General features: G+C 39.0%; 1 protein-coding gene across 1 annotated transcript in view; it reads left to right on the top strand.

Annotated features, from left to right (window-relative positions):
- TRAPPC10 (trafficking protein particle complex subunit 10) overlaps positions 1–13793 on the top strand; it is a 95639-nt gene that overhangs the window by 47276 nt on the left and 34570 nt on the right. Inside the window, exons 9-13 of the mRNA XM_054005293.1 lie at positions 1934–2048; positions 3425–3501; positions 6919–7010; positions 8386–8526; positions 9698–9810. Of these exons, the coding sequence (XP_053861268.1) occupies positions 1934–2048; positions 3425–3501; positions 6919–7010; positions 8386–8526; positions 9698–9810 (538 nt within the window). The remainder of the gene's footprint in view (positions 1–1933; positions 2049–3424; positions 3502–6918; positions 7011–8385; positions 8527–9697; positions 9811–13793) is intronic.

The following is a 13793-nucleotide window of genomic DNA, read 5'->3' on the forward strand; positions in this document are numbered from 1 at the left end:
TGAAATGTGCCATGGCTCTGTGTCAAACTGGGACATGTTTTATTGTGAATCTAGAAGTTCTTTAATACACTGATCTGTAGACTAGTCTGGTAGTTTTCTGTCGTGCTACCTGACATAATCAGGTTTACATTTTTTCTATTTCTTCATTGGGAGGCAAGGGCTGGGAATACTTAAGCACATGCTCAGCTCTTTGATGTAAGGAGGGGAAAAGAAGTGCTTCATGTTGCTAAGCAGTGACTACTCTAGCTAATCAGTAGTGGTGCCGATTAGCTTTGATATGAACCTACGAAGTCTGTCAGTTGAAAGGAGGAGGTTGCTGTGAATGTGTTGCAAAAGAACAAACCCTGAGCTGAATGAGAGCCTCCACCCTTCCAAACTTTTTATTTATATTTTGATTTTCCCCCAGACTTCCAGCATATTATGGATTTTGTAGAAATCTGGTTACAATATAGAAATCATGGCTGTTGTATAATTACAGTAGAAATAATTGACTCTCACTGTTGACAATGTTAGCGTCAACAGCCCACTTATCTGCTACTCTCCCAAGTTGCTGGGAACTTTCTCACATTTTCTTTTTATTAATTACTATTTTTACTCTGTTTATAATATGGTACCTCCTAAAATCCCCCATCAGGATTAGGGTTCCATTGTTCTAGGTGCTGTATAAACATAGGAAGACAGTCCACACCCAGAAGAGCTTATATCCTAAAAAGGCAAGGCTAAAGGATAAAATGGAAAAACATACAAGCAAAATAGTCAAGGAGGTGATGGGTATATCAGGCTACTTCAAGTCATTATTACAATGTATAACTGTTTATATTAAAACTTTTGGGGGTACCCTTGGCTTTGAAATAGGGTTGAAGAGATAATTGGTGGAGTGGATAAATGGGGAGGGAGAATGTTGAGAAACATAATGGGCAGGGAGAGGTTAGTCTGTAGAAGGATTGCAGTGTTAGAGGCATGGAGTGAAGAGCACCAGAACCAATGGCAAAACAGCAAATGAGGTGGGATTACAAAAAGTCCATTTAGAACCATTAAAAGAAAATATTAGTCCACACAGTGTGAAATTTACTACTTCGAGGGGCAAGACAAGTAATGAGACCCTATTATAAAATAGATTGGATAACTTGTTGATCAGTAACCTCTATTATGCTAAAATGACAATCTAATTCTTCACATCAGAAAATAATCACCAGGGTTGACCTTCAGTCAGATAGTATCCTTTAACACACAATTTAGAAAATTACCCCCAATTCAGTCCCATGATGATTGGTAACTATTCACCTACATCTTTAATGGCACTCTGTTCAAGAAGAAACGTTTCACATCACATACAGCATTATATAAATAATGTGTTATGAGTTTTCAACCTGTATATCCATCCAATCCGTGCATTGGAGGCTCTGGACTTCATACAGTTGTGTAGTTTAATTTTTTTACTGAAACACAACACTAATTAAATATTCTAAACCTGGTATTTTAAATGAACCTGTCTGTTAGTAACTGCCAGACAGATCAAAGTTGTTCTCTATACATTAAAAAACAAACAAACAAAAACCCCAAACCCTTGGGTTTAATAAGTATCGATATTTCAGATGTTTTATAAAAATAAGTACGGAGTGTTTACATTTTTAATGTCTTTAATACCAAAAGTTATTTACTCGTAAATATAATGTAGTCTTAGATAAGATTCCTTTCAGCTTTTCAAGTAAAATGTTCAGCCACTTTTAGAAGGCTCTCCTGTCTGTCCCTTGAGGGGACAATTTTAATAAAGGTTTTATAAGTGTAGTAATATGACAATAGTATTTATTATCAAAACATCCTGTACTGATCTGTTGGGAGTCATGATGTGGAGACATTTGTTAGCAAGGCTTTTTGTATGGATATTCGCAACTTTTTGAAACCTATTTATGGCTTGTATTTATTTCCATAGCTAAAATCCCTTGGTTACCTGTGTGGACTTGTGTCAGAAAAGGGACCTAATTCAGAAGATCTTAACAGAACAGTTGATCTGTTAGCAGGCTTGGGAGCAGAGCGCCCTGAAACAGGTACTACCAAAAACGTATATACTTTATGTAATACCTTGCTATCTGTTTAAATATGTGGTGGCTTCCCTCTTATATTAGATCTTTCGATGGGGAGAATTAAGTTCACTTCTGTAAGTGGATAAATGTACACGTGATACTGTGGGGGGTGAAGGAAAAAGGGGGAGCATATGTTCTTTGAGTGGTATAGTGTGTATTTCATTTTTATTTTTTTTAATTATAACCCTTTAATGCGGAGTGTGGATTTCCCAGTATATATTCAATTTATCAACATTATAAGGTGCCACAGCAGACATCTCTGATCACTCTTGGTTGTGAATTATACTTTTATTACTGCTCCTACTACAAGCCTTACAATTAAAATTCAGTTTGAGAATGAAACAGAAGAATCCTTATCTGATATTGTATACCCTGTATGTAACTAGGGCTATAAAGTGACATAATTGTACTGTATTAGTCAGAATCACATAGATTTAGTTGGCTTTCTGCTTCTTTATTAGTCTGAATCTCTAAACAATTAATGGAAAAAATTCCATATGTTAAATATCTACTAGTACAATTAGTGTATTTGTACTGTTTGCCAAATGCTGAGATGTAATTCTACTTTTGCAGGTGGGATAATGAGTGAAAGGGAATCCAGCAATATGCAGTCTACTGCAATTCCATTAAAAGCGAGTTTTCCCTTTTATAATTTTTGACTTGCTGCAGTTGGTAGTTTTTTTCCCTCACCAAGTGTTTGGAGTGACATAAAGACGTTAAACCAAACAACTTTTTTTAACTTCCAGTATTGCAGACTTTTCTAGTACAATGCAACAGTTTAAAGTCATTTGAGAGACTAAAATACCATATAAAGTACAGACCTGAAGAAGAGCTCTCTGTAAGATCAAAAACTTGGCTCTTTCACCAACAGAAGTTGGTCCAATAGAAGACATTACATCACCTATTTTCTCTCTCTAATATAAAGTACAGAAGCTTCTCATACTGTTTTTTATAAATCCTAAAATGGGTAAGTATGAGAAGTATTAACCTTGTTAAGATACAGGAGAGTATCTAAATATAATTTTATGTTCTGACAGATTTTGGTGAATGTGATATAGAACAGTATTTTTAAAACAGTGTAGGGAAGTTTCCTTAGCTGCTGTAATGTCATTTGAATTTTGACTGGAGCAGCACATGTAGTGGTCAGTAAAATAAATCCTGTTAACTAGACATTTTAATTTAGAATTTGAAAAAACAAGATTGTTACCTAAATAGTTTGGACTATCTTTAACTGTAGCACATAACGTAAAAATAATGTTGTTCTCTCTCTACATTTGATTATTGCATGTTAAAACAAAAATCTGTTTGTAAGTCAGTATCTTGTTCACTTTCTTTTGAAGCCAACACCGCACAGAGTCCTTATAAGAAACTCAAGGAGGCCTTATCATCTGTAGAAGCTTTTGAAAAACACTACTTAGTAAGTATGGCATAAAAGAATTTACATTGTAGTAAATATACATACAGAAAATAGTGAACATATTATGCATATTCATGGAATGGTTAAGGCCATCATTTTCAAACCTTGGGTACCTAATGTTAAGGTCTCAAATCTGTATTCCAGCATTTATGCAGTCTGAGGCCTGGTCTACACTGGAGGGCAGGATCGATCTAAGTTACGCAACTTCAGCTATGTGAATAACATAGCTGAAGTCGACGTACTTAGATCTACTTACCGTGGTGTCTTCACCGCGGTGAGTCGACTGCTGCCGCTCCCCTGTCGATTCTGCTTGCACCTCTCGCCGAGCTGGAGTACAGGAGTTGACAGGAGAGCGCTCGGGGGGTCGATTTATTGTGTCTAGACTAGATGCGATAAATTGATCCCCCGCTGGATCGATCGCTGCCCGCCAATCCGGCCGGTAGTGAAGACATACCCTGACATTCAAATGTGCGCACTATCCTTTAGATACTGTCACAATATGGAGTTGGGAGCCTAACATTAGGCACGAGGTTTTGAAATTTTTGGTTTAACTTGAATACCTATTACTATGGGAATGTAAATGGATTTGTAACTTGTTCTAAAAAAAATTGGCCATACTTTCAGAAACTATATATTATTCTGATCTTAGATTATATGATGGATAAATTAGATCTGTTCAGGAAACAGGCTGATATTTGCATCCAGCTTTTTGGGAAATTTTCTTACGCTTTGCTCTTCAATGGGATTTTTTTCCTGAGTATAATGTTAGTCCCATTGAAGCTGATGACACTCAGCATAGCATATCTTGTTGAATGATCAAGACCCTAGTTGTATGTTAAAGAATCATAATTTGTTTGTTTGTAATGTGGTATCTCCTTTTCTCTCTTATGGAGCCACGGTAATAATTCTGTAGTTATATTTGTAAGCTACTTAGTATTAAGTCAGACTTTTCATGTCACCCAATTTTTTTCTTTATGAAAAAGCTTCCTTGTGCCTGAAACTTGTACATACTGTTAGGCCAGTGACATTTGGTATGGAAGAGGTTAAGGGAAATTGAACAAGTAACTTTTAAAATATGGGACTTTGAAAATTGTGCCCTTTTTCAGTTTTGTGAAAGTATCTCAAAAAGGGTTCAGTCTAAACACCTCAAATTTGATGTTCTACATTATTTCTCAGTAAGAACTAATGCAAATTGGTAAACTGGTAAATTTTTGGAATGACAATGCAAAAATTTGAATTGAACTTCTGAGAGCTTTGTAAAGGTCTCTAGTAATCTCTGAGATCTTGCAGAACTTAAGAAATTGTAAGCTAAATAAATGCCTGCAGAGCTTGGAAGTTACATTAGTGAAATTCCTTTGTGCTTCTGGCTACACAGAACTTATTTGAATTTCTAATGCATACAAGTAATTAGTGCACACTGTAAAAGTGTATATACTTCCAACCTCTGTTGCATCAATAAATATAATTGGAAATTAAAGCACATTCATATTTTTATAACGAGACATTTCTAGTTACTGACAACACAATATCAAGATAATATCAATTTAATCAAAATTAGAAAAGTAAAGAAATTTTCAACTAAAACTAAGAATTCTGGATGTTGAAAAATTTTGAAATATTCATATACACTTTAAGTAGTGTTGGAGGGTTTTTTAATTTTGAAAGTCAGAAACTGCTGAGCTACAACTCCACGAACTACTTTCCCTGATTCTGTAGTGTCCTAATTAACAAAGATTAACAAGTCACAACAATTTTAGAAACTTTTTCATATCAAATGTAAATTCTACTACACACATGTTGGCTCCTATCTTGTGTGTATGTAACTGAGGTGTCTATAGCCAGTATGTCTACAGTTGACAAGGTAGGAATTTGTTTGATCTATCTCAGTGGTTCTCAAACTGTTTTAATGGAGTCGCCAGAGCTGGCATTAGACTTGCTGGATCCCAGGGCCAAAGCCCAAGCCCCACTGTCTGGGGTTACAGGCTGAGCTTCAGATCCTCTCCTCCTCACTCCTTTCCTGTCCAGGGCAGCGGGGTTTGGTTGGGCTCAGGCATTGTACCTCCCTGCTGAGATTGTGTAGTAATTTTTGTTGTCAGAGGGGGTCGTGGAATGAAACTTGAGAACCCCATCTGTAGGGTGGTCTAAAACCATTATGAGATGTTAATGAGAGAAAGATGGGGTTTTAGTCTGTATATAGAGACTCGACAGGGAAGATCTTAATTGTGAAACGTTGAATGGGAAAGACTGTCTTTAGGCTATGTGGGAGGTGAAATGTTGCAGAACATAGCAGAAAGGGAGGATTGTGTTTCTAACCTGTATATGGATAGAATGATGCAAAATGTTGGTATCTGTGGCCCAGAGTGGATGAGGAGACTGAAGGAGTTGGGATTGCCAACGTGTGATCTATTTGGTTTTCGGGGGAGAGAGGTCTGTAGCCATATTAGAAATTTAGCTGGGGGAAGGGGGGGGGGGTTAAGGAGACTGAACAGCAGGTTGTGGATATGTAGGGAATGGGGCTCAAGGTTGGTTGTGGAACCTTAACTCTGGGTTGCTTGTCTTCCAGCAGAGCACCTCAAACTATTTATTTAACTGTATAAATATTTTAAAATATATCTATGTACAACTTTAACTCTTAGTTCTTTGTTTGGGATTTGTACCTGTTGATTGAGGTTCCTCTTATATTCAGATTAAATTTATTTCAGAATAGGACCAGTTACATGATCTTTCACTCCAGCAGTACATGCACACATTTCCAAGTAGTGCTGCATAATGTTTGATTAGAAACCCAAATGACAAGGCTCTTGTACAAACTTTTAATGATCTGATAAATGTGAACAGGATGCACAAAAATCTAGCCTAGAGGGTAACAGAATACTGTCACCTAGAAATGTAGTCACTTTAAAAATGAGTTAGAAGTAGTTTCAAGTACTACATCTGCCCTTAATCCCTGTCAGTTTTTGTGGTATTAAAATCTCATTGTCCTATTTCAAAAGATGGTTTTTCTTTCCTCTATTGCTGTGTGTAATACTGATATAGAGGGTTACTGATTATACAGGGGAAACAGTGATGGCTACTTAGATGCAGTGTTACCAGGTGTAGAAAATCTGCGCCCCTGCGCGGCCCCCTCCTCCCCCAAAAAAATCGTTTTCCAGTTTCTTTCAGTTGTTGTAGTAATTGATAACTTGTTTCAAGACATTTTTATTTTAAGATAATTGTACCTTCAAATAAACTAGCATAATTGTGTGGCATTTCCCTTGTGAAGTATCTTATGTGTACAATTGCTAAACAAAATCTTATACAAAAATCAGCATATAATTATGTTCACTTTGAGCTGTTCATTGGGTTTTTTGGTTTGTGAATTCTTTTCTGTTCCATGTTTTGCACGTGTTACATTCTTGTTTCTTTACTTTTAAACAGGATCTGTCCCATGCCATCATTGAAATGTACACAAATATTGGAAGAATTCGGTCGGCTAAACTTGTTGGAAAGGACTTAGCAGAGTTTTATATGTAAATGAATTTTTAAAAAATGTCTTCTAAAAATACCATAGTGTTGAAAAACTTGGACACAGTCTGTAAGAGAAATTAACTGTATTCTGAAAGGTGCATTTAACAATAGAATTTTTTAATAGTCCAGTTACTCTTAATACAAGTATTCTAAATAGGTTTTCTTTCAGTAATAAAATACATAATACAAAAAATTAACGAGATACACTAATAATCTGTCATGCCAAACTGCGATACCCAAAATAATAATCAGGCAATCCGACCGCTAGCCATCCTATATTCTTCAACTGGTCACCTCCTCACTAGCCTGGGAAAAATCACCCTAGGCTCTGCTGTGCCCAGGAGGACAATGAGTTCCACAGTTAAGAACTCTGCACAGAAAATGGATGCAACAATTTACAGCCCCCTCCCTTTTTGGGGTGGAGTGGGGGAATAATAAAGATAACTATCCAGATGTGCTGAGTAAGCAGTTAGTAGTGAATTTTTGGCCCTGAGCCGTCCGTCCTTTTTGTTTTTATTAACTGACTGATGATACTTGCACGTACTCTAGGCTAAAAAGCTTTCAGGCATGTTTTCTAATGTGATTTCCAACACATACTGTATGTGTTAATGAGTTTTTATTATTAATTGCAATATGCTCAACATTAAATTACACTGGAAGGTAAACCAATGTGCAGTTAAGCTCTTCTGAAGAGATTTCATTAATGCTTCCCAGTTTTACATTTCAGATAGTTTCAGAGTAGGGCAGTGTTTTGGTTTGGGTCCTGTTATACTGGAACTTTTCTCTTGTTGATCCATCATAGCTAATCAGACCTTCCAGCCATAGTATGAGGGTCATGAATTCACTCAGGTTTTGACCTGAAGGACATGAGATGAGGATTGTATAGAGCTATTTTGTAATTAAATGGTCTATCTCCTCTTTTTTTTTTTTTCTTTTCAGTTTTAGTGTACTTAGAACTTGTTGAATAAGCGTGTTTTTAATTATAAAAATGAGACAGCTGCATCACACTAATGACCCCAATGGGCTGGCAGGGGGAGAACCTTGACTTTGGTTCTTATGTTTTCCGAGACAGATTTGTGTTTGAATGCTTTGTGTAGTCACTGTGTAGTATTTCTAACTAAAAATTAACTTTTGGCTTTGGGTGAAATGCAAAAGCAATCCCCCGATATACAGTGTTGGCAAAATTAATAGCATGATCATCCATTACAATACTTTGTCAAGTGCATATTCAATGCGTATATCTCAAAAGTGGCTGCTTTTTCAGTTTTGTTTACTTTCTAGAACTTTGGGGCTTGGGGTATATGTAGAGAGGTTTTGTGTCCATGGCATTCTGTTATACCTAGATCAGTTGCAAATTATTTATTCTTTATTTTCCAGGAGGAAGAAGGGTCCACAGAAGGCAGAGGTCTATCTTCAAGGAGCACTAAAAACTTACCTTGCTGAGGGCTGGGCATTGCTTATCACACATACAAGAAAGCAGTTAGCAGAATGTCAGAAACACCTTGGGCAAATTGAAAAGTATCTTCTAAAATAAAGAAACCTGGAAAACTCAGATTGGCGTACCGTTGACATGCATATTTTCTTACCTAAATATGTTGGATGTGAGGCTGAAGAGAGTCCAGTCAGTAGCCAATGAGATTAGTCTGTTGACTTTTCTACAGTCCATTTGATGTCTTTGATCTCTTTATACAGGTTGTTCTTATGTTTGCCTGTTTGGTATTTCAACATCTGAGTCCTTGTGACAGAGCTGACAAAGCATAGATCATGTGATGCATTATATTAGACTAACAAATCTAGTGTACACATTTTCTGTTGGCACCCGTAGAAAAGGGTATGTTGGCCCTAAAGTTTGTATGATGTTACTTATTTTTGGTCCAATAAACATCACACTGTACAGAGATTCTGCCTACACGTTAACATAGTGGAGGCTAAGTCCAACTGATTTTCAGTTAGGCAGTTAGGATCCTAAATCTAAGTCTCCTCTAATAATGGACCCTAGGCTCCCAAGTCATATGGGCACTTTTGAAAATTTTATTCTGTATGTTTCAAAATGTGCTCTTACAAAAAATGCCGTTGAGCTAATGATGATGTAGTCTTAGTGAATACTGTACTGCAGCAAGTCCTTGTACTCCAAGAGAATATAAATTCCTTTCTTACGATTAGTTATGGTAAGTGCTGCTGTCACATTTGGCAGATTCCCAGAGTGGAGTTCTGTGCACTAAATGTATGGTGTACACCAATAAACTAGAATTTAATCAAATGCTAGAGCTTATTTAATTTTTATCACAGTGTAATGTAATGCATCAATATTTTGGCCCTGCAATTCATTTATCTGTGGTTAGTAAAGAGCAAGTGAATTTTCCTCCAGTCAGTAATATGTTTGAGACAGTCACTACATTTTGCTATATAAAAAACTAAGTGTGGTGGATAACTTTTTATTAGATAATCTGCAGTAAAATAAAAAGATGCTTCTGTAATGGGCTTTAGTGATAGTGAACCCTCCCATTGCTTTATTTTCTAATGGGGAATTTTTGTTGATGCTAAAGCAGCTTATCCAGTATCTGGAGGATAGAAAAGCAGTAACACAAAAATGAATCACATTTTCTCCCCCCCCCCCCCCCCCCCCCCCAAAGTGTTTCTGAAATGGATTGTAGTCCTTTCCCCTCAGTTCCTTAACGTGGTGTGTCAGCTATCTTCAAACAAGCAGTCTTTTAGCCAGTGATGATCACTTAACAAAAGATGAGCGCCAGCACTTCTGCCAAGAAATTTTAAATTTTGCCAACCAGCAAACAGAGGGCAAAGGTGAGACTAGATTTAAATATTTGACTGTAATATTTCAGCTGATCGGTTCTTTAACCTTTCTTTTCAAAGGGAGATAGCAAGTCTTTCTGATCAGAGCTCACTGCTCTGTGTGTAACTTCTGGACCACAACCCCACATGTATTCAATTATTTATTTGATTTAATTTCACTTTTATCTGACAAATCGGGATCTTTTTCCACCTCTCTCACATAAAGCCCCTCAAGTTTTTAGGGGTGTGTGTTTTTTGGGGGTTCTTTTGAGTGAATTTTTTTCCTCCAGTTCTTCTATAGTAGTCCTGTTTTTTTTTTTTTTTTTTTCCCCCTATGGCTGCATCTACACTAGCATATCTTGTATCTATAATTTGCTGCTGGAGCATTGGTGTTAGTGGTGTAAGATGTAATGTAGACAGGGCATGCGCATTTTTACCACAGTGTTGTCTGCCCCCCTCTCTTCGCTACAACTCCCAGCACTGCTTCAGCTAGTGAAGCTCCACCAGTAGTGAATTATAGCTATGAAGTTTGCTCATGTGGTAAGGTCTTTGTTTTTTCAAATGTTTCCTACCTTTTGTGGTCTATTGATATATCCTTTTCCTGCATATTGTTATTTCTTGTTCACCTTCTCATCCCCTTAGTTTCAGCTTGTTTCAGTAGTCACATGTGCTCCTGCACAAGTTTGCCCCCAGAAGGACAGAAAACAATATGAAACTGGTGGCAACATGGTCCCAGTTGCTTTAATCAATAGTTGCATGTAGATGTGACCTAAGTGTTCTTTAACTCTGCTAATGCCCAGTGGCCTTTGTTTGGTTGCAACATAGTTAGGTTCTGTTGGTCTTCTTTGGCTATCCCTCAATAAGAGGCTGATGTCTACTAAGGGGGTTCATTGGTGAGTTTTTAAGTGGCTGAGGAGCCAATTCTTGCCCTGCAGATTTTCCCACAGAAGTGACAGGTGTAATCTTGGGGGAAACATAGCTGTTGGCTGGAGGGTTGTGCCCTTTCTTCCCTCCTTTGTCGCTTCTCTGTCTCATGAGCACGTCTGTTCTCCTCAAAATGAGCTGTGGCTTGCTGTATGGTGTGGCGTCACTGTGTTCTGTTACGCACCAAGTCCTCCCAGTTCGTTGGGCTGATGCCTCCTTTTTAAGATGTACTTTCAGTATGTATTTGAAATGCTTCTGCTACCCTCGGCGAGCCCTTCTTCCCTGACTTAACTGAGAGAAGAGTGCTTTGTTTCAGAAGGCAAGTGTCAGGCATACGTACACAGCGGCCAGCCCAGTGGAGTTGGTGTTTCATGACCTGCGCTTCTATACTACTGACATTGGCTGCAGAGAGAACACTGATGTTAGTGCATCGGTCTTCCCAGCTGATCCTGAGAATCCTCCTGAGGCAGCACTGCTGGAACCACTCCATCTGCTTGAGAGGACATCTGTAGGTTACACAGGTCTCACCCATAGAGAAGTGTGGGGATGACAACTGTCTTTAAACCAAGATCTTGGTACCTGTTTGTAGATCTTATCATTGAAGACTTGTTTGAGTAATCTTCCAAAAGTTGCGCTGACACAACGGATCCTGTATTCAATTTCTGTGTCAATGCTAGCTGTTTGTTAGAGGTGGCTGCCAAGGTACGGAAAATGGTCCACATTTTCCAGGGGTTCTCCGCTGACGGTAATTTGTGGAGTCCAAAGAGTAGTTTGTGCAGGTGAGGGCTGGTAAAGTACCTTGTTTTTCCTGATGTTGAGAGAGAGACCCAGGCTGGGATAAGCATCTGCAGAAAGATTTAGGGTGCTTTGCAGGTCGGCCTCTGGGTGTGCAAGAATGATGCAATCTGCATACGGTAGGTCAGTGATGCCAATTCTCGTGATCTTAGATTTTTGTTTGGAGACATTGAAGATTGAGGAGTTGGCCATCCATACGATACTCAATCCTGATTCCATCAGGACGGCAGCCATGAATGAGAATCGGGATCACAGCAAGGTAAATGGAGTAAAGTGTTGGAGCAATGACACAGCCCTGCTTGACACCGGTGCAAATGGTGAATGGTTCGGTCTCTGAGCCGTTGCACAAAATGGTGGCAGTCCATCCCATCATGGAGTAGTCTGATGATGGAAATGAATTTCTGTGGACAGCCAAACCTACATAGCACCTTCCATAGGGCATCATGATTGATAGTCAAAGACCTTGGTTACGTCGATGAATGCCATGAACATTGCTGGTGTTGCTCTCCGCACTTCTCCTGAATCTGTTGTGCCACGAAGGTCATGTCGATTATGCTTCGGGATGGCCTGAAGCCACACTGATTCGGGGAGGAGTTCCTCGGGAGGGGGGAGGAGACAGTTTAGTAGGATCTGGGCAAGAATCTTTCCTGTGATGGAGAGGAAAGCAATACCTCTGTAGTTCCCACACCAAGTTTTGTCCCCTTTCTGGAATATTGTAACAATATTGGCATTCTTAGTCAGGTGGAATTTCTTTGCAGGTCCAGATTTTGTCGAGGAGTTGGCAAAGTTTGTGCTGGAGCATTGTTCCACCAGCTTTAAAAACCTCAGCTGGGATGCCATCTGGGCCTGGTGCCTTGATTTTTTTTTTTTTTTTTTTTTTTTTTGTCTGAGTGATGGAATGACAGACTTTGTCAAAAGAAGGAGGATCAGCAAGATGTTCCATTGCTGGGCATTGTGGAATAAACTTGATGGTGTCTTCAGAAACGGTTGGCCTGTGGATTAGTAGGCTCTCAAAGTGCTCCTTCCAGTGTCGTTTAATAACTGCATTGTCCTTAAGGAGAACGTAAGGGGGTTGGGCCTTTGGAGCTTGGCCCATATATAGCTTTTGCTTGAAAGAAGCTTCTCATGTCATCGTGGTCTACAAAATCCTGGATCTCCGAGGCCTTCTCTTGCCACCACTTGTTTTTGATGTCACATAGCCTACTTTGGCTTTAAGCAGATGATAGTCCTCATGTTTTCGTTTGTTAGAGGAATCATTTTGCCAGTTACAAAATGCATTTCTTTTCTGTTGAATTAATGCTAGGATTTCCTCGTTTTCATCAAACCAGTCTTGGTGCTGATGAGTGGAATATTCTATGGTTTCAGCACATGCATTGTGAATGGTGTTTTTAAGTTGATCCCAGTGCTCTTGAGTGTCAATGATGTCAGGCAGGTTAGAGAGTTTCTCAGATGTTGCTGGAACGTCTCGCGGCTGGCTTGGTCTTGAAGTGCTTTGACGTTGTACCGCTTTTGTTTAGTCTTTGGGTGTTTGTGGTATGGTGGAGCGAGCTGCAGGTACATAACTGATCTTATTAATCGATGGTCTGTCCAACAGTGATCAGCACCTCTCATAGCTCGTGTTATATGGACGTTGGTATAGTCTCAGGGTCTGACTATAACATAGTCAAGGAGGTGCCAGTGTTTGGACTGAGGATGTTTCCAGGTGGTCTTAAATTTGTTACTCTGCCTAAAGATGGTATTTGTGATGGGCAGGTCATGCTCCATACATTTGCTGAGAAAGAGAATACCATTGGGGTTTACATTTCCCACCCCTTCTTTGCCTATTGTGCCTCTCTAGAGCTGGGAATCCCGTCTGACTCTGGCATTGAAATCTCCCAGGAGGATGAGTTTGGCCTTAAATGGGTTTTGAGGACTGCATCAGGAGTTCTGTAAAACTGCTTCTTATTGTCTTCCTCATCATAGAGTGTTGGGGCGTATGTGCTGATGACTCTGGCATATTGGTTGTTACTAAGCTTGAGCCAAAGAGCCATGAGACGCTCATTGATCCCCACGGGAAGCTCCAAAAGCTGACTGGCGATCTTAGTTTTGGTGGCAAAGCCAATCGTGTGAATGTCTCTTTTCAGGTGGCTTTCCTTTCCAAAAGAAGGTGTAGCCACCTCCATCCTCTTTTAATTGGCCCTCATCGGCTCGGCAGGTCTCTGAGCTGCAATATCAGTGTTGAGTCTTGCCAGTTCTCTGGCAATTATGGCAGTTCTTCTTTCTGGGCATTTGCTGCG

Source organism: Malaclemys terrapin, chromosome 1, assembly GCF_027887155.1.
Source record: "Malaclemys terrapin pileata isolate rMalTer1 chromosome 1, rMalTer1.hap1, whole genome shotgun sequence".
Lineage (NCBI taxonomy): Eukaryota > Metazoa > Chordata > Testudines > Emydidae > Malaclemys > Malaclemys terrapin.